At 49.7% G+C, this 22,232-nt stretch overlaps 1 protein-coding gene across 1 annotated transcript in view; it reads right to left on the reverse strand.

Annotated features, from left to right (window-relative positions):
* Window positions 1-22,232, reverse strand: part of FBXO38 (F-box protein 38) — a 312,552-nt gene that overhangs the window by 135,948 nt on the left and 154,372 nt on the right. The window contains exon 14 of the mRNA XM_086931615.1: window positions 11,526-11,705. Coding sequence (XP_086787741.1) covers window positions 11,526-11,705 — 180 coding nt within the window. The remainder of the gene's footprint in view (window positions 1-11,525; window positions 11,706-22,232) is intronic.

Genomic DNA, 22,232 nt, shown 5'->3' on the forward strand with positions numbered 1-22,232 from the left:
TAAGAGAGAATTTAAAGACAAATAATGCAGCCTATATCCACAGGCTACACGGTCCAGTACTTCAACTAGAAATTCCACCAAACAAAACCACACACAACACAGCCTGCCCAGTTTCTTCCATAGAAAAACTTGCCTCTACCAGTAAAAGACTCTGGAATGATAGAGAGGAAGGCATGGGCAGACAAGCCCCATAGGCTGCCATTATGTGGCTTAAATAGGATACTGTGCCTTTAAGAGAACTTTCCAGAACTTTCTCCCAGTATCCCAGAATGCACAGCAGGTCCCTTTTACTTTCAATTCTTTTTGACAGGCGTAGCACGCCAGACCTGTAGCATTCCTTACATGAATAGGAGTTACAGGACAGAAAATACTCCTTCTGTAGTAGAGGATCTCTGTGTATAGTCATAATTTAGTGAATAGAATGGCAAGCACATCCCCACACCAAAGCGGCGTGGAGAAAAGAAATTAACACCACTATTGTGCGATCAAATTCCGCAGCGAAGCCTGCCAAACCTGAGCATCTGCCCTGGCATCAGTGTCCAGACAGTAATGCTTAGCAAAGGTATGAACCGACTTCCAAGTGGCCGCCTTGCATATCTCTGCAATCGGAACATTACGGAGTAAAGCTGTCGTGGCAGCTTTTCCCCTGGTGGAATGAGCCTTAGGTTTACCCCCTAAGGTCTTATTAGCTTTTCGGTAACACAACTGTATGCAGGACACAATCCACCTAGAGATGGACTGTTTAGAGGTAGCAAGACCCGTCCTGACCGATCCATAATTGACAAATAATTGGTCTGACCTACGAATATCTTTGGTTTTATCCAGATAATATTTCAACACCCTCCTAACATCCAGGGAATGTAGAGACCTTTCTGCTGCAGATGAAGGATTCTGAAAAAACGTAGGCAACGTTATGGTCTGGTTGACATGAAAATCAGAAATAACCTTGGGAAGAAATTTAGGGTGAGTACGTATAACAACCTTAGCAGCATGAAATACAGTATAAAGTTCTTGGCAACACAACGCCTGAATTTCACTCACCCTGCGGGCCGATGTAATGGCCACGAGGAACGCCGCCTTCCAGGACAGGTGCTGCAATGAAGCCTCATGATTAGGTTCAAAAGGCTCCTTCATCAATCTGGACAGCACCACATTCAATTCCCATGAAGGCGAAGGAAGCCTGACAGGAGGGAACACTTTCTTCAAGCCTTCCAAAAAATCTTTGATCACAGGGATCTGGAAGAAGGAAGTCTGTGAAGGGCATTTCCTGTAGGCAGTCAATGCAGCAAGATAAACCTTAATGGAATGAACATTAAGGCCAGACTGCGCCAAATGTAGAAGGTAAGGAAGGATGACGTCTTCCTTGCACGTTGTCGGGTCATAGTTCTTGGACTGACACCAGATACAGAACCTCTTCCACTTGTAAGCATAGGAAGTCCGAGTGGAAGGTCTCTTAGACTCCTTCAGTATGTCCATGCAATCTTCAGGCAGATTTAGATGGCCATATTGCACTATCTCAGGAGCCATGCCGCCAAACTCAAAGACGAGAGGTTGGGGTGCAACATCTGCCCCCCGAACTTCGTGAGAATGTCCAGCCTGCACGGCAGCCGAATGTGAGGAAGGAGAGACCGGTGAAGCAGGTCCGTGAACCACCACTGTCTGGGCTATTCCGGGGAGATGAGTATCATCCGAGCCCTGGATCGGGCCAGCTTGATGAGTACCACTGGAATCAGGGGAATCGGTGGAAAAGCGTACAGAAAGCTGTTCGACCAGTTGATCCATAACGCATTCGCCAGCGTCCCCTGCTGGTAGTACCTGGAGGCGAAGTCTCAGCATTTGCTGTTTTCGGCAGTGGCAAACAGATCTAAGTCTGGAGTCCCCCGCCTTGCGAAGACTTCTCCTAGTACTTCGTTGTTTATGACCCATTCGTGGTTTTCCTGAATCAGTCTGCTCAGTACGTCGGCCTGAACATTCTGCACACCTGGCAGATGGGTAGCCACTATCGTCAGTCCTCTGGCCAGAAGTCAGTGCCAGATCGCCTGCGCCTCCTGCGACAGAGTGCGTGATCTCGAGCCCTCCTGCTTGTTGAGGTAATACATCGTGGTGGTATTGTCCGTCTGTACAAGCAGAGAGTTGGTCTGAAAGGCCTTCAGTGCCAAGTGCACAGCTCTGAGTTCCAGGAAATTGATGTGATGCGTGGCCTCCATCGGGGACCACGTTCCTTGAATCTGTAGGTTTCTGGAGTGCGCTCCCCACCCATGGAGAGAAGCATCCGTCACGACAGTCTGCGTGGGAATGTCCTTGTGGAAGGGAACCCCTCTGAGGAGAGATTCTCCTCTGAACACCACCACTTCACTGACTGAAGAGCATGCAGAGACAGTCGTATCTTGTCGTATCTTGTCGTCCCAAGATCCTTTCCTCTGATCCCACTGGTCCTCCAAGCACTCCTGCAGCGGTCTCATGTGCAGCTGTGCTTTTGGCGTCAGGAAGATACAAGAGGCCATCGATCCCAGTAGAGAAGACACCGTCCTCACTGTTGTAGATGGAGTGGTCATAAGAGCCTGAGCCTTCCGAAGGAGTGATAATCGTCGCTCTTCCGAAGGAGACACGCTTGCTGACAGGGTATTGATGGAGGCTCCCAAGTACTGTATGCATTGGACCGGAGTCGGGACAGATTTGCACATGTTGATGTGCAACCTCAGCTTGTTCAAGAGAACGCACGTCTTCTGGAAGTGTGCTCGAGCTTCCGAGACGGAGGATGCCTTGATCAACCAATCGTCCAGGTACGGGTAGACAAACACCTTGTTCTTCCTCAGGTGTGCTGCTACCACCGCCATGCACTTCGAGAATGTTCTAGGCGCAGACTTTAGTCCGAATGGGAGTACTGTGTATTGATAGTGATTGGTGCCGACTTGGAACCGCAGGAACTTCCTGTGTTTGTGTGCAATGGGCACACGGAAGTACGCATCCTGTAGGTCTATAGCACATAGCCAGTCTCCCTGTTGCAACTGAGGATAAATCTGATGCAATGACAGCATGCAAAACTTTTCCCTACGAATCCATCTGTTTGCCTGTCGCAAGTCCATAATGGGCCTGAACTTGTTCTTGTCCTTCTTGCGAACCAGAAAGAACCGGGAGTACAGACCTCTTCCTCTCTGAGGCAGAGGTACGTCTTTTATCGCCCTTTTCCTTAACAGGATATCTGCCTCCGCCTGGAGCTCGCGCAGCTGAAACTGCGAGCTGACCGGTGGAATTGCTGGAGGCGGGCTGGTGAACCAAAGACTGTATCCATTGCAAACAATATTCAGCACCCACTTGTCCTGAGTAGTTTTTCTCCACTCTGCCAGAAAAAATTGAATGCTTCCCCCTACCGGAGTGGGTAACAGATCCGGGGGAAGTAAGTGCTCAGGGCCTAGACCCGGCCGGGCCTTTGGTCGCTGTTGGCCTCCTCTGCCCTTCGGGCGTTTCTGGAACGGCATACGGAACTGTTGTTGTTGCTGCGACTGTCCTGAAGCTTGGCCACGTCCTCTGCCCTGCCCACCGAACCGCCGTTGGAATGGGCGTTACGATTTCTTCGCTTCTTTGGGCTTCTCTAGACCCACAGCTGTGAGTGTTTCGGCCTCCGCCTTCATGCAGGCCATTTCGTCATCCGCATGTTTCCCAAATAGGGTTTCGCCAGAGAATAGAAGGGTGGCTACCCTTTGCTGTGCGTCTGGTTTCAGTGACGTAAGGCGGAGCCAGGCGTGACGTCGCTGGTTAATCCCATGGCAAAAGCCATGTGCCGCTAAGAGGGATGAATCTGCAGCAGCACTGATAATTTGATTCGCTACCAGCATCCCTTCGTTTAGCACTTCCTGGAAGTCTTCCCGCTTCTCGCGAGGCAAGTGTTCCGCAAACTACTGGAGGGCGCGGTCGTAGCGTCCCAACAAAGCTGTGGCACTCGCAGCCTTCATAGAGGTCGCCGATGTTCCACATACTTTCCTTCCAGCTGAATCCATCCATCTAGATTCATTGTCAGGGGGGACCGTGGATGACTGGGTGGTTGCATGCAGTTTGCGGGCCACCGTCACAATCACAGAATCCGGAGGAGGTTCCACCCTTAGAAAAGCCGGGTCCAAATCGGGAGCCCGGTATTTTTTCTGCAATCTCGATGGGGCCGCCTTAGTCACCGCAGGGGTGAGGAAAAGGTCCATGGCCGGTTCCTCCTGGCCCGGCACCAGAGGTAGTAGTGGACGAGACAGGTGTTTCCGGTGCAGTGTCTCGAAAATGACTGATGTCTTAGGCGTGGGCACCGTCAAGGATATGCCCAATTTGGCAGCGCCTCTCAAAAGGACATCATGGAACGCCACCAGGTCATCAACCGGCGACACCCTTGTGTCCGGCGATCCCGACAAAGTCGGAGAGTAGTCCCTGGTCCCTGAGGACCTCGTGTGAGAGCGAGATCTGTGCCTCCTATGGCGGCGTCTCGACCCCGTGGACGACCTGTTGCACCATCGCTCCCTCCTCCGGGAGCGAGAGCGTGACCTCCCAGTCCGTGGGCGCTCCGCAGGTTTCCGTGGAGGTGTCTTCCGTGGCTTATCCTGGGGACGTGGTTTAGGAGTCCCCTTAGGTGGTGTAGGAAGAAGCGGTAGTGACACCGATCTCGGCGGAGGGACAGGGGGTATCTCCGGCCGAGGGGCTGGCCCATGCGGCGGGAGCAGTGGTGGTGGCTGTCCTGAGGGAGTCAGTGGTGGTAGAGGAGGGTTGACGGGAGGATTCTCCTTTGGTATAGGAGGAGGAGGTGTCTTCGGCCGAGGTGGTGTATATACCACCGAGTACACCGAGCCCGGTGACTTCTTCGGGGAGGGGACTGCGAACCAGCCCCTCCAGTATGTGATCGCCGCTTCCGGCGCCCTCCACCAGACTCAGCGTGACTTCTGGCGCCAGAACTCCTTCTGCGCCGTTTCGGGGAGTCAGAATGACTCCTCGACGTTGACCTCTTTCTCCTCGACTCCGAACGCCGTTTTTCCGGTGTCGCCTCCGCGACTCAGGCGTCGAACGTCGCCTCCGCGACGTCGAACTCTCCTTCCTCGACGTCGAACGCCGCCTCCGCGACGTCGACCGTTACATTCTGGACGACAAGCGTCGACTCCTCCTCGATGCCGTCCTCTTCCTCGAGGTCCTGGACGCCAAGGATCCCCTCGACGCCGACCGTCTTCTCGACGGCGACCGGCGGTATCGCCTCGACGACGAGTGTGGCTTCTCCTTCGACGCCGGTAGCTCGACGTCGACGACGAAGACGCCGTAGACAGTGCTTTCGACGGAGGCCTAACCAGGCTCCTTGACGTCGACTCTTCACACCGTCTTGACCCGGAGCGCCGGGGAGAAGGGGAACACACCGTCGTCATCCCTCTCAACGTCGTCGTCGATGCAATCGACGCCGACGGAGACCGGGACCTTTGCTGGTCTTCCTGCCTCTGGGGAGCCCCCCAGAGGCCTCAGCAGAGGCAGCCTTCCCAGCCTGCCCAGACCCACCTGCAGCCTGCAGTCATCTCTCTTCCAGGCCTGGGAGCCTAATCTTCAGTCTTTCCCTCAGGGTCCTTGCTGAGAGGTTCTGGCAGATGTCACAGTCTTCAGGGACATGTGCCTCAGGGAGACAAATAATGCAGACGTTGTGTGGATCAGTCTTGGCCTTCTTCCTTCCACATGCTGGGCATGTGTCGAAAAGAGCAGGCATTTTAGAGCCCTAAAAGCCTGACAAACATACAGGATAGAAGGGAAACACCAAGAATATAAACTGCAACCACTTCTATGAAAAAGTGAACTTAAATCCAATATAAACCCTTGAAAAAGGGGAGAGCTCAATGCCAGGTTCCTGTTAGCAGGAGCCGGAAAAAAGAACTGAAAGTAAAAGGAACCTGCTGTGCATTCTGGGATACTGGGAGAAAGTTCTGGAAAGTTCTCTTAAAGGCACAGTATCCTATTTAAGCCACATAATGGCAGCCTATGGGGCTTGTCTGCCCATGCCTTCCTCTCTATCATTCTAGAGTCTTTTACTTGTAGAGGCAAGTTTCTCTATGGAAGAAACTGGGCAGGCTGTGTTGTGTGTGGTTTTGTTTGGTGGAATTTCTAGTTGAAGTACTGGACAGTGTAGCCTGTTGATATAGGCTGCATTATTTGTCTTTAAATTCTCTCTTAAGTGTCTTTGCATTTTCTGCATGATTTGACAACTTAAGAGATTATTTTTGATTGCCGGGGTCCACGCACATGGGCAGGACTATTCACTAGATTATGACTATACACAGAGATCCCCTACTACAGAATGTATGGTATGTTTTGTTGTGTTTTGTTATGCTATGTTTTATGTTTTGTTATGCTAGGTTTTATTATGCTATTCTTTGTTTTATGTTATGCTATGTCTTGTTATGTTATGCTATGTTTTGTTATGTTATGCTATGCTATGTTTTGTTATGTTATGCTATGTTTTGTTATGTTATGCTATGTTTTGTTATGTTAGGCTATGTTTTGCTATGTTACGCTATGTTTTGTAATGCTATGCTATGTTTTGTTCTACTATGCTATGTTATGTTTTGTTATGCTATGCTAAGTTTTGTTGTGTTTTGTTATGCTATGCTTTGTTGTGTTTTGCTATGCTGTTTTATTTTGTTATGCTATGTTTTGTTTTGTTATGCTATGCTATGTTTTGTTATGCTATGCTATGTTTTGTTATGCTATGCTATGTTTTATTATGCTATGTGGGTGAGTGAGGGTGAGTGAGGGTGAGTGAGGGAGGGTGAGGGTGTGTGAGGGTGAGAGGGTGTGAGGAGGGAAGGTGAGGGTGGGTGAGGGGGTGAGGGTGTCAGGGTGAGAGGTCGAGGGGGTGTGAGGGTGGGTGAGGGGTGGGAGGGTGTGTGAGGGGGAGGGTGTGGGGTTGTGAGGGGGAGGGTGCGGGTTGTGAGGGGGAGGGTGTGGGGTTGTGGGGGTTGTGAGGGTGAGGGGGTGTGTGGGTGTGTGAGGGGGTGTGAGGGTGTGTGAGGGTGTGTGAGGGTGAGTGAGGGTGAGTGAGGGTGAGTGAGGGTGAGTGAGGGTGAGTGAGGGTGTGTGAGGGTGTGTGAGGGTGTGTGAGGGTGAGGGGGGGTGAGGGGGGGTGAGGGGGGGTGAGGGGGGTGAGGGGGGTGTGGGGGTGTGAGGGTGTGTGAGGGTGTGGGTGTGTGAGGGTGTGGGTGTGTGAGGGTGAGGGGGTGTGAGGGTGAGGGGGTGTGAGGGTGAGGGAGGGTGAGGGGGTGTGAGGGTGAGGGGCTCTGAGGGTGAGGGGGTGAGGGGGTGAGGGGGTGTGAGGGTGAGGAGGTGCGAGGGTGTGAGGGTGAGGGTGACGGGGTGAGGGCGTGTGAGGCTGAGGGGGTGAGGGTGAGTGTGTGTGAGGGTGGGTGAGGGGGTGTGAGGGGATGTGAGGGTGAGGGGGCTGTGAGGGGATGTGAGGGTGAGGGGGCTGTGAGGGGATGTGAGGGTGAGGGGGTGGGAGGGTAAGGGGGTGAGAGGTGGGAGGGTGAGGGTGTGTGAGGGTGGGTGAGGGTGTGGGAGGGTGGGTGTGCGAGGGTGTGAGGGGGTGAGGGAGGGTGAGGGGGTGTGGGGTCTGAGATGAGGGGAGTGAGGGTGAGGGGAGTGAGGGTGAGGGGAGTGAGGGTGAGGGGAGTGAGGGTGAGGGGGTGTGAGGGTGAGGGGGTGTGAGGGTGAGGGGGTGTGAGGGTGAGGGGGTGTGTGAGGGTGAGGGGGTGTGAGGGTGAGGGGGTGAGGAGGGTGAGGGGAAGAGGGTGGGGGAAGAGGGTGGGGGAAGAGGGGGAGGGTGAGGGTGGGGGGTGAGTGAGGGTGGGTGAGGGTGTGTGAGGGTGTGTGAAGGTGTAAGACTGAGGGTGAGGGTGTGTGGGGTGAAGGGGTGAAGGTGTGAGGGTGTGAGAGTGAGGGGGTAAGAGGGTGAAGGGGGTGAGGGGTAAGAGGGTGAAGGGGGTGAGGGGTGTGAGGGTGACGGGTGAGAGGGTCTGTGAGGGTGTGTGAGGGTGAGTGAGGGCGAGTGAGGGTGTGAGGGCGAGTGAGGGCGAGTGAGGGTGTGAGGGCGAGTGAGGGTGTGAGGGCGAGTGAGGGTGTGAGGGCGAGTGAGGGTGAGAGAGGGTGTGTGAGGGGATGTGAGGGGATGTGAGGGGATGTGAGGGGATGTGAGGGGATGTGAGGGTGAGGGGGTGTGAGGGTGTGAGAGGGTGAGGGTGTGAGGGTGAGGGTGTGAGGGGGTGAGGGTGTGGGGGGTGAGGGTGTGGGGGGTGAGGGTGTGGGGGGTGAGGGTGTGGGGGTGAGGGTGTGGGGGTGAGGGTGTGGGGGTGAGGGTGTGGGGGTGAGGGTGTGGGGGTGGGGGATGACGGTGTGGGGGGATGAGGGTGTGGGGGGATGAGGGTGTGGGGGGATGAGGGTGTGGGGGGTGTGAGGGGGTGTGAGGGTGAGTGAGTGAGGGTGAGGGTGTGAGCATGAGGGGGTGAGGGTGAGGGGGTGTGAGGGTGAAAGGGTGTGAGGGTGAGGGGGTGTGAGGGTGAGGGGGTGTGACGAGTTGTGAGGGTGTGAGGGTGAGGGGGTGTGAGGGTGAGGGGGTGTGACGAGTTGTGATGTGTGAGGGTGAGGGGGTGTGAAGGTGAGGGGGTGTGAAGGTGAGGGGGTGTGAAGGTGAGGGTGTGTGAAGGTGAGGGTGTGTGAAGGTGAGGGTGTGTGAAGGTGAGGGGGTGTGAAGGGGTGTGAGTGAGGGGGTGTGAGAGTGAGGGGGTGTGAGGGAGTGTGAGGGTGAGGGGTGCAAGGGTGTGGGGGGTGTGAGGGGGGTGTGGGGTTGTGAGGGGGAGGTGGGAGGGAGGGTGAGAGGGTGAGTGTGTGAGGGTGAATGAGGGTGGGTGAGTGAGGGTGAGCGGGGTGTGCGAGGGTGAGGGTGACGGGGGTGAGGGTGATGAGGGTGAGGGTGAAGGAGTGTGAGGGTGGATGAGGGTGAAGGAGTGTGAGGGTGGGTGAGGGTGAGGGGGTGTTAGGGTGAGGGGTGGGCGTGGGGTTGTGAGGGTGAGGGTGTGTGAGGGTGAGGGTGGGTGGTGGGGAGGGTGTGGGGTTGTGAGGGTGAGGGAGGGTGAGGGTGAGGGTGAGAGGGTGTGTGAGGATGTGTGAGGGTGAGGGTGACGGGGTGTGAGGGTGAAGGAGTGTGAGGGGGTCTGAGGGGGTGTAAGGGTGAGGGTGTGTGTGTGGGTGTGGGGTTGTGAGGGTGTGGGGTTGTGAGGGTGTGGGGTTGTGAGGTTGTGGGGTTGTGAGGGTGAGGGGTTGTGAGGGTGAGGGGTTGTGAGGGTGAGGGGTTGTGAGGGTGAGGGGTTGTGAGGGTGAGGGGCTGTGAGGGTGAGGGTGAGGGTGGGTGAGGGTGACGGGGGTGAGGGTGAAGGGGGTGAGGCTGAGGGGGAGTGAGGGTGGGGGTGTGAGGGTGAGTGTGGAGGGAGTGAGGGGGTGTGTGAGGGTGTGAGGGGGTGTGTGAGGGTGAGGGGGTGTGTGAGGGTGAGGGTGTGTGTGAGGGTGAGGGTGTGTGTGAGGGTGAGGGTGTGTGTGAGGGTGAGGGTGTGTGAGGGTGAGGGGGTGAGAGGGTGTGAGGGTGAGGGGGTGAGAGGGTGTGAGGGCGTGAGAGAGGGGTGTGTGAGAGAGGGGTGTGTGAGAGAGGGGTGTGTGAAAGAGGGGTGTGTGAAAGAGGGGTGTGTGAAAGAGGGGTGTGTGAAAGAGGGGTGTGTGAAAGAGGGGTGTGTGAGGGGGTGAGAGGGTGAGGGGGTGAGGGGGAGGGGGAGCGGGTGAGGGGGTGTGTGAGGATGAGGGGGTGTGTGAGGGTGTGTGAGGCTGAGAGGGTGTGTGAGGCTGAGAGGGTGTGTGAGGCTGAGAGGGTGTGTGAGGCTGAGAGGGTGTGTGAGGCTGAGAGGGTGTGTGAGGCTGAGAGGGTGGATGAGGGTGAGAGGGTGGGTGAGGGTGAGAGGGTGTGTGAGGGTGAGAGGGTGGGTGAGGGGATGTGAGGGGATGTGAGGGTGAGGGGATGTGAGGGTGAGGGGATGCGAGGGTGAGGGGATGCGAGGGTGAGGGGATGCGAGGGTGAGGGGATGCGAGGGTGAGGGGATGCGAGGGTGAGGGGATGCGAGGGTGAGGGGATGCGAGGGTGAGGGGATGCGAGGGTGAGGGGATGCGAGGGTGAGGGGATGCGAGGGTGAGGGGATGCGAGGGTGAGGGGATGCGAGGGTGAGGGGATGCGAGGGTGAGGGGATGCAAGGGTGAGGGGATGCAAGGGTGAGGGGATGCAAGGGTGAGGGGATGCAAGGGTGAGGGGATGCAAGGGTGAGGGGATGCAAGGGTGAGGGGATGCAAGGGTGAGGGGATGCAAGGGTGAGGGGATGCGAGGCTATGCAAGGGTGAGGGGATGGGAGGGGATGCGAGGGTGAGGGTGTGAGGGAGGTTTCAGAATCAGGAGGGGCAGAGTCAGCATAGTCTGCGAGGGAACGACGTGTCTAGAGGCAAAGCATAGCAGATGTATCATTGCAGCTAGCAAGTCGACTGTTTTCAAGCTGAGTGTCCCTAGAGAGATGGCAACACAGCAACAGCATTTGAGGAGCAAGGCTGCTGTATAAAAGCATGGTAGGCTTTCACTTTCGTCCAGGAAAAAAAAGAGAAAGGTGCAGAGAACGCCGAAGAAAACACAGCTTCCCCGCGAAATGGATGCAAAAAAACAAAAGCTCTTCACATTGCTGTGGTGGGGGCGGGGAGAGCGCATTCCTTTGAAGTCTGATGCCAAGGCTCAGACAAATGGTGGTGTGTGACGTGCACGCAGGGGGTGGGGGGGCGGCAGCCTTTGAAGTCTGATGCCGAGGCACAGACAAATGGTGGTGTGTGATGTGACAGGCTCTGTGCACGCGCATAGCTCACATGAACTGTACGCGATCCGCAGGCTAGGTAGACTTTTCTTTTTCGCTTACTATAATCTCGCCTATTTATCCCTGCGGGAAATAATAGGCGAGACCTAAAAAGAAAACGTATGCGTGTTGAAAAAAGCCACTACAATTTATTTGCGCCTCCTTCTTAGAAAATTTCCTAATTCATGGCAGTAACAGGGCCACATTCTGTGTAATTTTGCATGCCCTAGGCCCATCCCATTTATCTGCCTAAACAGGCCTTGACCCATCATTTCTTACCATTTGGTATTGAGGCATACATTGAGGGCTTTATTGAAAGCACATACAGTGAACTATTGTATCTGCTCTTTTGGGGGAAATTGGGGCTCAGTAAGATTTCGGATAGGATAACAAGGCCATGCCAGCAATTTACCAATTTATTGTTAGAATTCCCTTTCCACACTAGCACACGTTTTCACAATGTGAAACTGGGCAATCAACCATAAAGCAGCCAATAATGCCCTTTGTCCAACCTTTATTAACAATTCCATTTTGAGGGAAGATAGTATAGGCCCACAGGATCTCATGCCTTTTGTTTAGCTGGTTTTGTGTACTCACCCAATGGTACTCTTAACTCAGCCGTGTGACTTGGTCTCTCTTCATTGTCAGAGTAGTTTTGGGCAGTGCTGTTGCAATGGCTGACTTGAGAAGGTCTTGTATGATCCTCTTCATCCTCACTGTCTGTATCATGCACAGTAATTTGCGTCTCCTTTACTACAGGCTGCAGACCACTTGGTCCTGTAATGGATGAAAGACACAAGCAGATTAAAAGTAGAGGATACTTGAGAGGGTTGAGGAATTAAGGTTCAACAGTCAGAACTAGTCAGATTGATTACAACAGGTAATAAAATGGAACCCAAAGTAATACTTTAAGGAAATGTTCAAGAATATCCTGGATGAGATTGTAGCTGCATAATACCATGACTAATTTTTACCCAATACATAAAGTTTAGGAGGCTGATGCATCTTTCCTCTCACCAAAACTGTGAAACAGCCTGCTCAGATCTGCTAATAAAATCAAATTGTTGTCCCAAAATATAAACTCGAAATATAGGGAGAAAGAGCCTCCTCCACCTTACCATAAGCTAAAGAGTTTGGAAATCTCAAGAGCATAAAGGGAATCTTCTCTAATTCAGAGCACAGCATACAACATAGCTTTTCATCTAATAGATGGAATGGTCCGAGACGGATGTGGGTACTGTCAGGTGTGGTAGCTAGAGACTGTATTCTAAGAGTGGTAGCACCCATTCTCTTCCAGGAGATACTCATCCATAGTCATAAGCATTGAATAGTCCCGCCCACGTACGGGGACCCCAGAGCATTTAGAAATAAATATATAGGCATAAAAAGAATATATATATGGTATTGGATTTAGGTGAGGAGGTTGAATTTTTTAGTGAACGCCCGCCTCCAAACACTGCGCCCACGAAATCAGCAGCAGCCACAGCAGCAAAACACATAGACATAGATCCCCTCACTTTATGTTTGAATCGATTGTGAGATGTTGATATGTTGATAAAGAACTAATGGCAGCATTGGCGTTCTTTGTTTGTTGATACATTAGGCTGTGGGTTGGCCTTGCTGCTTGGGAGCCCATACCCAGTAGTGTTTATTTGCTTTTACAACAGCAAAAAGGGCAATACTCAACTAACAACGGCGGGAGCGTCGTAAAAAACACAAACGTCATCAAGAAAAAGAAACAATACTGGCGCAACAAAAAGTAACTGATAAAACAATTGTTAATCTATCCTCCGCCACTCTAACAGAGGCAGAAAAACAACTATTATGCCTTGGATTAACTTTTTGAAGTGGCTTCGATTACACGAAAACTAGAATCTATGTCTTTCGCTATATATGCAAGCTGAAACTGCGCAAGTTCTTTAATAATAAAGAAGGGCTTATTGACATTGAAACAACGAACACTGAATCCAATACCACAACACTGACAGCTCAAGATACCAAAGCACTTCTGACCCAACATCAAATGGGGAATGCCAACGACGACATAAATCCCAATCTGTCAACACAACAAGAGCTCAGGGACGCATTAATTGGACAAACAGGGGCTGGCATGAGCCCTTTCAAACCTACATCTAGCTTCATGACAACCATGCCCAGAGACGTTATTGATTCATTCCACGAGGTAGTAACAGCGGACCTCAAAAAATTGTACCACCAAATCAAGCATCGTAAAAGGCACAAAGATGACAGGGAAAGACAATATTGGGCACTCATGACGAAACTGAAAAATGATTTTATGAACATTGTATGTAGTTCAGATAAAGGAGGCAACATCGTGATCTGGCCCCAACAAGACTACATTATGGAAGCAAACAGACAACTTTCGGAATCGGCATGTTATCAAAAAACTAATATGAAACAATATGATTTGGCTAGAAACACCCTTAACCCCTTCGATGACGATGACGAGCTCAGCTAGTCATCAGCCACGGGGGGCGCGTGTGGATGACGAGCTGAGCTCGTCATGTAACGCGGCTTTTGTAAAAAAGCCGCGCAGCGCAAAAATGACCGCCGCAGCGATGCGGTTAAGAAAGGAATATGCTACTTACCAGTATGCATCTGTTCTTGGCATAGAGGGCAGCAGAGTGGTACATTTATGAATAGATCGCCATCTGGTGTTGGGCTCGGATGATTGCACTTGTTTTTCTGTTGGAGAAGTCTTTGTAGTCACGAGACCGATGACTCCTCCCTTGGGTGCTAGTGCGCATGGGCATCGGCTCCATCCTTAGATTGTTTTGCCATAGTAGGGTTAGATGGAGTAGTATGATAGAATACAGAAAGAGATGCCCATGTAAGAGTATCTAAATAAGATAGTGTTGGAACAGACACAGGTTTCCGGGGAGGCAGGGAGGGCATGTACCACTCTGCAGCCCTCTATTCCAAGAACAGATGCATACTGGTAAGTAGCATATTCCGTTCGAGGGATATGGGCTGCAGATGGTACATTTATGAATAGATTATACAGCAGTTACCTCCCTAGCGGTGGTTACCAGTGTCTGTTGCAACAGTTTGAAATAAAGTTTTTAGTACAGCCTGGCCCACCCTTGCTTGTTGTGTTGCCTGCACATTAACACAGTAGTGTTTTGTGAAGGTATGTGGTGTAGACCAAGTTGCTGCCTTGCATATGTCATCTAGGGGAATGTTTCCTAAGAATGCCATAGATGCCCCTAGTTTACGTGAAGAATGAGCTCTAGGAAGAACAATTAATGTTCTCTTTGCTTTCATGTAACATATTTGTATACATTTTACAATCCACCTAGCAATGCCTGCTTTAGATATAGAATTGCCTTTATGTGTTGGTGAAAACGCTACAAATAGTTGTTTAGTTTCCCTGAAAGTTTGTGTTCTTTCTATGTAATATAATATTGCCCTTTTGACATCTAATGTACGTAGGGCCCTCTCTGCTACCGTCTGTGGTTTTGGAAAAAGACTGGTAGTTCCACTGGTTGATTGATGTGGAATGCTGAAATCACTTTAGGCAAGAACTTTGGGTTTGTTCTAAGAACCACTTTATTCTGGTGTAACTGTAGAAATGGTTCTTGTATTGTGAATGCCTGTAATTCACTCACTCTCCTGAGGGAGGTAATGGCTATAAGGAAAGCCACCTTCCATGTAAGAAATTGAATTTCACACTTGTGCATAGGTTCAAAAGGTGGTCCAATTAGTCTGGTGAGTACTATGTTGAGATTCCAGACTGGAGAAGGTGGCAGTCTTGGTGGAATGACTCTTTTGAGGCCTTCCATGAAAGCTTTAATTGCGGGTACTCTAAACAGGGATAGGTGTTGCCTGTTTTGCAGGTACGCTGCTATAGCTGCAAGATGTACTCTAATGGAGGTGTAAGCAAGTTTACATTGTTGTAAGTGTAGTAAATAGCAAATAATATTTTGTGTTGGTGAGTCCAGAGGGTTGATGTTGTTACGATTACAGTATACAGCAAACCTTTTCCACTTTGCTGCATAGCATGTTCTGGCGGTGGGACGCCTTGCTTGCTTAATTTCCATACAGTTTGGAGGTAAATTTAAGTATCCAAATTCTAGAACCTCAGGAGCCAGATCGCTAGGTTCAGTTGTTTGGGATCTGGGTGCATTATTTCTCCATGGTTCTGTGTAAGGTGCATGGGTAAGATTCTTAATTTTTGATGTGGCACCTGTGAGAGTTGCAGGAGCGTGGTGAACCATGGCTGTCGTGCCCACGTGGGTGCTACTAGAATCAGGGTCATTGAATGTTGTTGCAGTTTTCGCACCACTAATGGAATTAGTGGGAGAGGGGGAAAAGCGTATGCAAATTTGTTGGACCAATTTATCCATAATGCATTGCCCTGCGACAGGTGGTGTGGGTATCTGGATGCGAAGCTTTGGCATTTTGCGTTCTGATGAGTGGCAAAGAGATCTATCTCCGGTTGCCCCCATCTTTGGAAGAATGGTTGCAGTATCTGGTTGTGCAGTTCCCATTCGTGTATTTGTTCTGACTCTTTGCTTAAGATGTCTGATATCTGATTTTAAACTCCTGGTAGGTGTTCTGCTAACAGATATATGTTTTGAGGAATGGCCCATCTCCAAATTTCCTGCGCTAGTCTGGATAGTTGGAGAGAGAGAGTCCCCCCCCTGTTTTTCAATATAATACATTGCTGTCATGTTGTCTGTTCTGATCAGGACTGCTTTGTTGAGAATTTGCATTTGAAAAGCTTTTAAAGCTAGAAACACTGCTAGTATTTCTAGGTGATTGATGCGCAGTTTTCTTTGCTGTACACTCCATCTTCCTTGTACTGTATATTTGTCCATATGAGCTCCCCATCCGGTGAGCGATGCATCCGCTGTTAGCACCACTTGTGGAATTGCTCTGGGAACGACCGTCCTTTGGAAATATTTGTTGTGTTCCACCACTTCAGAGAGCGATGTGTGCGGTCGTCTACCAACACTAGATCTGTAATCTGACCTTGAGCCTGATTCCACTGTGTTGCTAGGCATTCTTGCAGCGGGCGCATCTGTAGTCTGGCATATGGTATTAGCAGTATGCAAGAGGACATCATCCCCAATAGCTGCATGAACACTCGAGCTGTTAGTGAGTGTTGTAGTTGAAATCTTTGAATCAATGTGAGCATTGTTTGAATCCTGACTGGATTGGGGTATACTCTGCCTTTTTCTGTATCTATAGTAGCCCCTAGATATTGTTGAACCTTGTTTGGCTGCAGGTGTGATCTTGTATAGTTCACCGTAAACTCTAGCTGGTGCAGCAGCTGAATTGTCTTTTGTGTGTTTTGAAGACATTCCTTTTGGGACGTGGCCTTTATTAGCCAATCGTCCAAGTAAGGGAAGACATGTATTTGTTGTCTTCTTAGGTGTGCTGCAACCACTGCTAGGCATTTTGTGAACACCCTTAGTGCTGTTGTGACCCCAAACGGAAGGAATTTGAACTGATAATGTTGTCCTTCTACAACAAACCTGAGATATTTTCTGTGGGCTTTGTGAATTGGGATATGAAAGTAAGCGTCTTTTAGATCCAGTGTAGAAAGAAAGTCCCCTTTCTTCAGTAAAGAAAGTAGTTGTTGGAGCGTAACCATGTGGAATTGTTCCGAATTTATATATGCATTGAGAGGTCTGAGGCCCAGTATTGGCCTTAGAGACCCGTCTTTTGGGGGATTAGAAAGTATAGAGAGTATACTCCTGTTCCCTGCTGATGTTGTGGAACCTTCTCTATGGCATGCTTTTGTAGTAGTGATAGTACTTCCTGTTTTAACAATGTCAGATGATCTTGACTCATTGGACGCTGTTTGGGGGGGAGGTTTGGTGGGGTAGCTGTGAGTTCCAGGCAATAACCATGTTGGATAATTTGTCTCACCCACCTGTCTGATGTGATGTTTTCCCAGACAGGTAGGAACTGTCCTAGGCGTCCCCCGACCGGTGTTACATGGTCTAGGGGGAGCTGTATGAAGTCACTGTTTTGGGGTAGGAGAGTTGCGGTTGTTGTTATTTCCGCGACCTCTACCCTTGTTGTTATTACCTCTGTAACTGCCTCTGGAATTACCTCTGGGTAATGTTGGGGTAAAAGAGGTTGATTGCTGGCTTGTGCCTGTATTCTTTGATCCGACTCTATAGGTGGACCTACGAAAGGAACCCCTTTGAGCTGGCTGTTGTAATGCTCCCATTGACTTAGCCGTTTCTGTGTCTTTCTTCATCTTTTCTAACGCCTCATCTGTACTTGAGCCGAAAAGTGTTTTACCATCAAAAGGTTGGTTCAACAAGGAAGTTTGTACCTCTTGTTTGAACCCTGAGACTCCGAGCCATGCATGTCTTCTTAACATGATACTGGTGTTTATGGATCTTGCTGCAGTGTCTGCTGCGTCTAAGGGGCACTTAATGGAAGTGTTAGTTATTATCTTCCCTTCTTGTATGAGCTGATCTGCCCTTTTTTGATGTTCTTTAGGGAGATGTGTAATGAGTTTTTCTAACTCATCATAATGAGCTCTATCATAACGTGCGAGTAGCGCTTGCGCATTAGCTATGCGCCAGCTGTTTGCCGCTTTGGATGCTACTCTTTTGCCAGAGGCATCTATTAACTTGGACTCCTTGTCAGGAGTAGGAGCTTCTCCTGTAGTTAGTGAATTTGCCCTCTTACAAGCGTTTGTGACCACTAGTGAGTCGAGAGGTATTTGTCCCTTAATAAATATTGGGTCCTTTGGGGCAGCCTTATATTTTTTATCAATTCTTGGGTTTAATACCCTAGCTCTTACAGGGTCTTTAAATATACCTGATATGTGATTGAGGAGACCCTTAAGCATTGGTAGGGTCCCTGAAGTCCTTTGTGCAGCAGGTAGTGTTTCTAAAAGGAAATCTTCTATTTGAGGTTCCGCTTGTAAATCTACCTTGTGGTATTTTGCTGCCCTATTAATTAATTGTGCAAAACCCGTATTATCATCAGGTGGTGAGGGTTTTGAGGGATACAGTTCAGGGTCATTCTCGTTATCTGACACTGCGTTATAGTCTTCCCATGGGTCTGCGTCTTCTGGGATAGTGTCGTTATCATCCCTAGGAAGTTCCCCCTCCCCTGTGTCACTTTCTACATCTATTTGAGGTGTAGATCGGCGTGGTGTAGAAGGTGGAGGAATAGCTGGCAGAGTGTGAGGAAGAGGAGAAGAGGGTGTGTCTCTAGGTTGTGGAGAAAGGGGAGGAGTTGTATTAATCCCCATTGTTCTCTTCTTAGGGGGAGGAGCTTTGTCCTCCAACTGTTCATTTTTCCTCTTTTTAGGTAGTTTTGTCACCACCTTGCCAGTTTGTGGATCAATAAACAGAGTCTTTTGTTTTGGATCGGTTTGTTGCTCCTGCATCGGTACCAAAGTCTTTGGTTCCGAAAGGTGTTTTTGTTTCCGATTCTCGGTGTTATGTGTTTTCGGCACCGAGAGTTTGCTCGAGTCCGATTTTTTCGGTGTCGAGGAAATCTTAGACGTCGAAGCATGTTTCGGTTTCGACATGGAGTGTTTCGACTGCGAGCTTTCTTTGGTATGGAGCTTCGGTATCGATGCCGACCGTTTCTCGGATCCGACATGGTGGGAGGCAGAGTGTTTCGGTTTCGTTGCCGAGCTTTTTTCGGTTTTCTGACCGGGCTTGAAGACGGAGTCGACACCACTCTGGGTCGGTTTTTTGGTAAAGGGACGTCGTCACTCACGGTTTGATGGACGTCTATTTCTTCGACGTCAGACTCGTCCGCTTCCGACTCCGACTCCGACCCATCCTCATCTTCTTCTTCGTCCTCGGGGTGTTGGGCCTCGAACAACTCTGGGATTGCGTCTGACTGCATTCTCGACGCCTCGTGTCTTCGGGCTCGACGGTTTCTAATCGTCGACTTGGAGGAGAATGCCACGCAGGCTTCACAGTCCCTGGACTCGTGTTCAGGTGATAAACAGAGGTTGCACACCTCGTGTAGGTCCTTGTGTGGGAATTTAGCACCACACAGACATTTTTTGAATGGAGTCCTTTCCATGGACTCTGGGCTGGACTACGTCGAGCTAGGCCCCCTGGTCTCGTCGACGTAGAAGCTGAAAATCTTGTTGTTGACGTCGAAGCGCGTCGAAATGGAAATGAACTCGCGCTCGATAACAGTACCGTCGAATTGGAAAGGGAATACATGCCGAAATAGAACTCTTTTCTGGAAGTCGATCCGGAGCGCTTCGATCCTCATCCGAAACAGATGGCGGAAAAAAATAATCTAAGGATGGAGCCGATGCCCATGCGCACTAGCACCCAAGGGAGGAGTCATCGGTCTCGTGACTACAAAGACTTCTCCAAGAGAAAAACAAGTGCAATCATCCGAGCCCAACACCAGATGGCGATCTATTCATAAATGTACCATCTGCAGCCCATATGCCTCGAACATTCTATTTAAATATAAAAGGGAGGGTTTGATTTCTTCCCAGGAATTCAAGTTTCTTGATATAGAACACCCAGTCATGCCTAGATTATACTTAATTCCGAAAGTTCATAAAGAGACCCTACCTGTTCCGGGAAGACCAATCATATCCTCAATAACCAGTGTAAGAGAATACATCGCGCAATATGTGAATTATTTTTTGCAGAACTTGGTCCTCAACCTGCCCACCTATGTCAAGGACACTGGCGATTTTTTACGACAGATCAAAGATACCCCATGGACGTCGGATTCTATATTTATCGCCCTAGATATTGAATCCTTATATACGAGCATTGAAGCAGGAACCAATTTTCTAATCTGAATTTAATCAGCTAAGGATTTGTTTGAATTACGACAGCAATTCATGTATGCCCCTCTGATGTGAATTCGTAACCATAGATAAACACGTAGTATGTTTTCTATGTTCATAGTCACATGGTGTTCACTAAAGCATTTAAAAAAATGGCACATTCTTGCTAGACCATCTGTGATCAAGGGCATCTACCGAAATGCGTCAGACCGTGGTGCCGTTAAATCTGGTCTAAATAAACATCTTGCCTCTAATTTGGGATTCGTTTTGTGGTCCTTGTTCGCCAAGAAGTAGCTGGAGGTGCAGGATTACTCATTTCAGGATATATATATATATATATATATAGCGGCTCGCTCGGTCGCAGAGACGCCCCGCTGCTAACCTGCGGATCCAGTGTTTTGGCAAATACCAAGCACGAAGGAGCGGGGAAGGCCGTGTGGCAAGGACTGTGCATATGACAAGTAGCGGCAATTGTTTTCCCCTCCAAACCCACTGGGGGAACAATTAAAGGACAATTGGAGGCAAACCGGCACCCACTGGGTTTAATACCTAATGAACTACCAAGACCAGTGTGCTTTGGGGCACACGCCCACATGGGCGGGACTTATCATATTGAAAAGCTGGTTTGATCACTCACCTGTTTAGCCTGTGAACAAGAGCACATTGGTGCTCGAAACGCGTTGGGCTTTTAGCAAAGACTTGAAGGGGTTTTAAACGCTGCTGCAATGTTGTCCGCTATTAAAGGCTCTCTAACTTCCCTGCGAGTGGTGTCTCTTCATGGGCAACCTTTCGAATATGAAATCTAAATATATATATATATATATATATATATATATATATATATATATATATATATATATATATATATATATATATATATTTCTCCACCAAGGTTTCCCCCTAGAAAAAGTCGCACAGGTAAGGTTACTGCACCAACCGTCACAGGCAGCAGGAAATGCAGCAAGCAGCAGGCATCCCAGAAAGCCAAACGCGTTTCAAGCATCTAACGTGCTCTTGATCACTGGCAATATGGACTCGAGGCTGGCTGTTTCAAAACAATGCTTTATTGAAATGCAGAGTCCCGCCCCTGTGGGCGCAAGCATTATGGGTATAGTAGTCCTTGAATTAATGCCCCCAGACTCCGCGTTTCTCTCTCCATGTGGCGACCAACCAAATGTCCATTAAAATATCATACCCTGTTGGGTGGGAGTCCCGCATACCACACTGCATGCCAGCCAATATATTCCTGTGATTAGGGCCCCTTGCCTTCCAAAGTGTGTCAGTGTTTCCCGGCACTCAGGATCCGCTAATTGTAAGCGGCGGGACCTCTTCGCGACCGGGCACCGTGGAGCGTACCGGGGAGCGTACCATGGGGAAAAAAGGACAGCGTTTTTAAAAAATGTAGCCTTTTTTTTATAAATTGGAGGTAGTTCTAAAAAGAACTGTTTTTTTTCTTCTTTTTGTTGTTTTATATTTTTTTTAATGTTTTTTTGAACATTTTGTACTTTTTTTTGGCTTTTATGAACAATTTTATATTTTTTTTGTTATTTTTATGGGGAGAAACAAAAAACAGGGAATTGTAAACGGCTCAACTGGGACAAAAAAAAAAAAAAAATCAGGAAAAAATTATTGTTTTTTGGGGCAATTGTGGTTGTCACCAGCAAGGTTGATGAGCGTTATGCTTTGCTCACCATAGGTGATGGTCTTACCACAAAATATACAAGTGATCTTGTATTGCCCAAACTGGGGTTGTATGTTTGGGACCATCTCCCTTGTCTCTGGTCCCGATGGAGTGGGTTGCTTTCTTTTGGAGGTGCTGGGTGAAGATTCGGGAGGGTTTGTGGCCAGTTCACAGACCTCTGCCGCAGCATAGTTGTTGGGATGCCTGCGCTGCATGTGGCGAATCATGGTGTTATTGCCAAATGAGTATTTTTTGTTAGGGTTCCCCCTTGAAAGTTCCATGTTACAGATTAGGCAAGTCACCTTTGGCGCATTCACCTTTTTGAGGCCACTTGGGATGGAAAAAACTCCCATACAATGTGCGGCTTTGGCCTATATGGGGTATTGTCTTCTGGCAGGAATGTCCTCCTCCCCCTCCTCCTCCTCCTCCTCCTCCTCCTCCTCCTCCTCTTCTTCATCTCCACCAGTGTGGTGTTGTGGTGGTTCTCTTGGTGGTGGTGGTGGTGGTGGTGGTGGCTGAGATGCTCCTGCTTCTGCTGCTACTGAAGCCATTTTTAAGTCCATAAAAGTACAGAGAGGTCTTTCAACAGGTCTTCTTCACTCAAAGTACAAAGTGAGAATGAGGAAAAAAGGTGGGGGCTTTCATCATTAGGAAAAAAAAAACTGTCCTGAACCAATGAAAAGTGTTAATTTCAGGTCACATGACCAGGGCTTTCATCATTTGGAAACCAAAACTGGCCTGCACCAATAAAAAGTGTTATTTTTAGGTCACATGACCCGACGCGCTTACGCTACGCGCCCTGAGGCGCGGCGCGTAAGCGCGTCGGATGCTTACGTTGCGCGATCGTATG

The sequence above is a fragment of the Lissotriton vulgaris genome, chromosome 7 (genome assembly GCF_964263255.1).
Source record: "Lissotriton vulgaris chromosome 7, aLisVul1.2, whole genome shotgun sequence".
NCBI classification, from domain to species: domain Eukaryota; kingdom Metazoa; phylum Chordata; class Amphibia; order Caudata; family Salamandridae; genus Lissotriton; species Lissotriton vulgaris.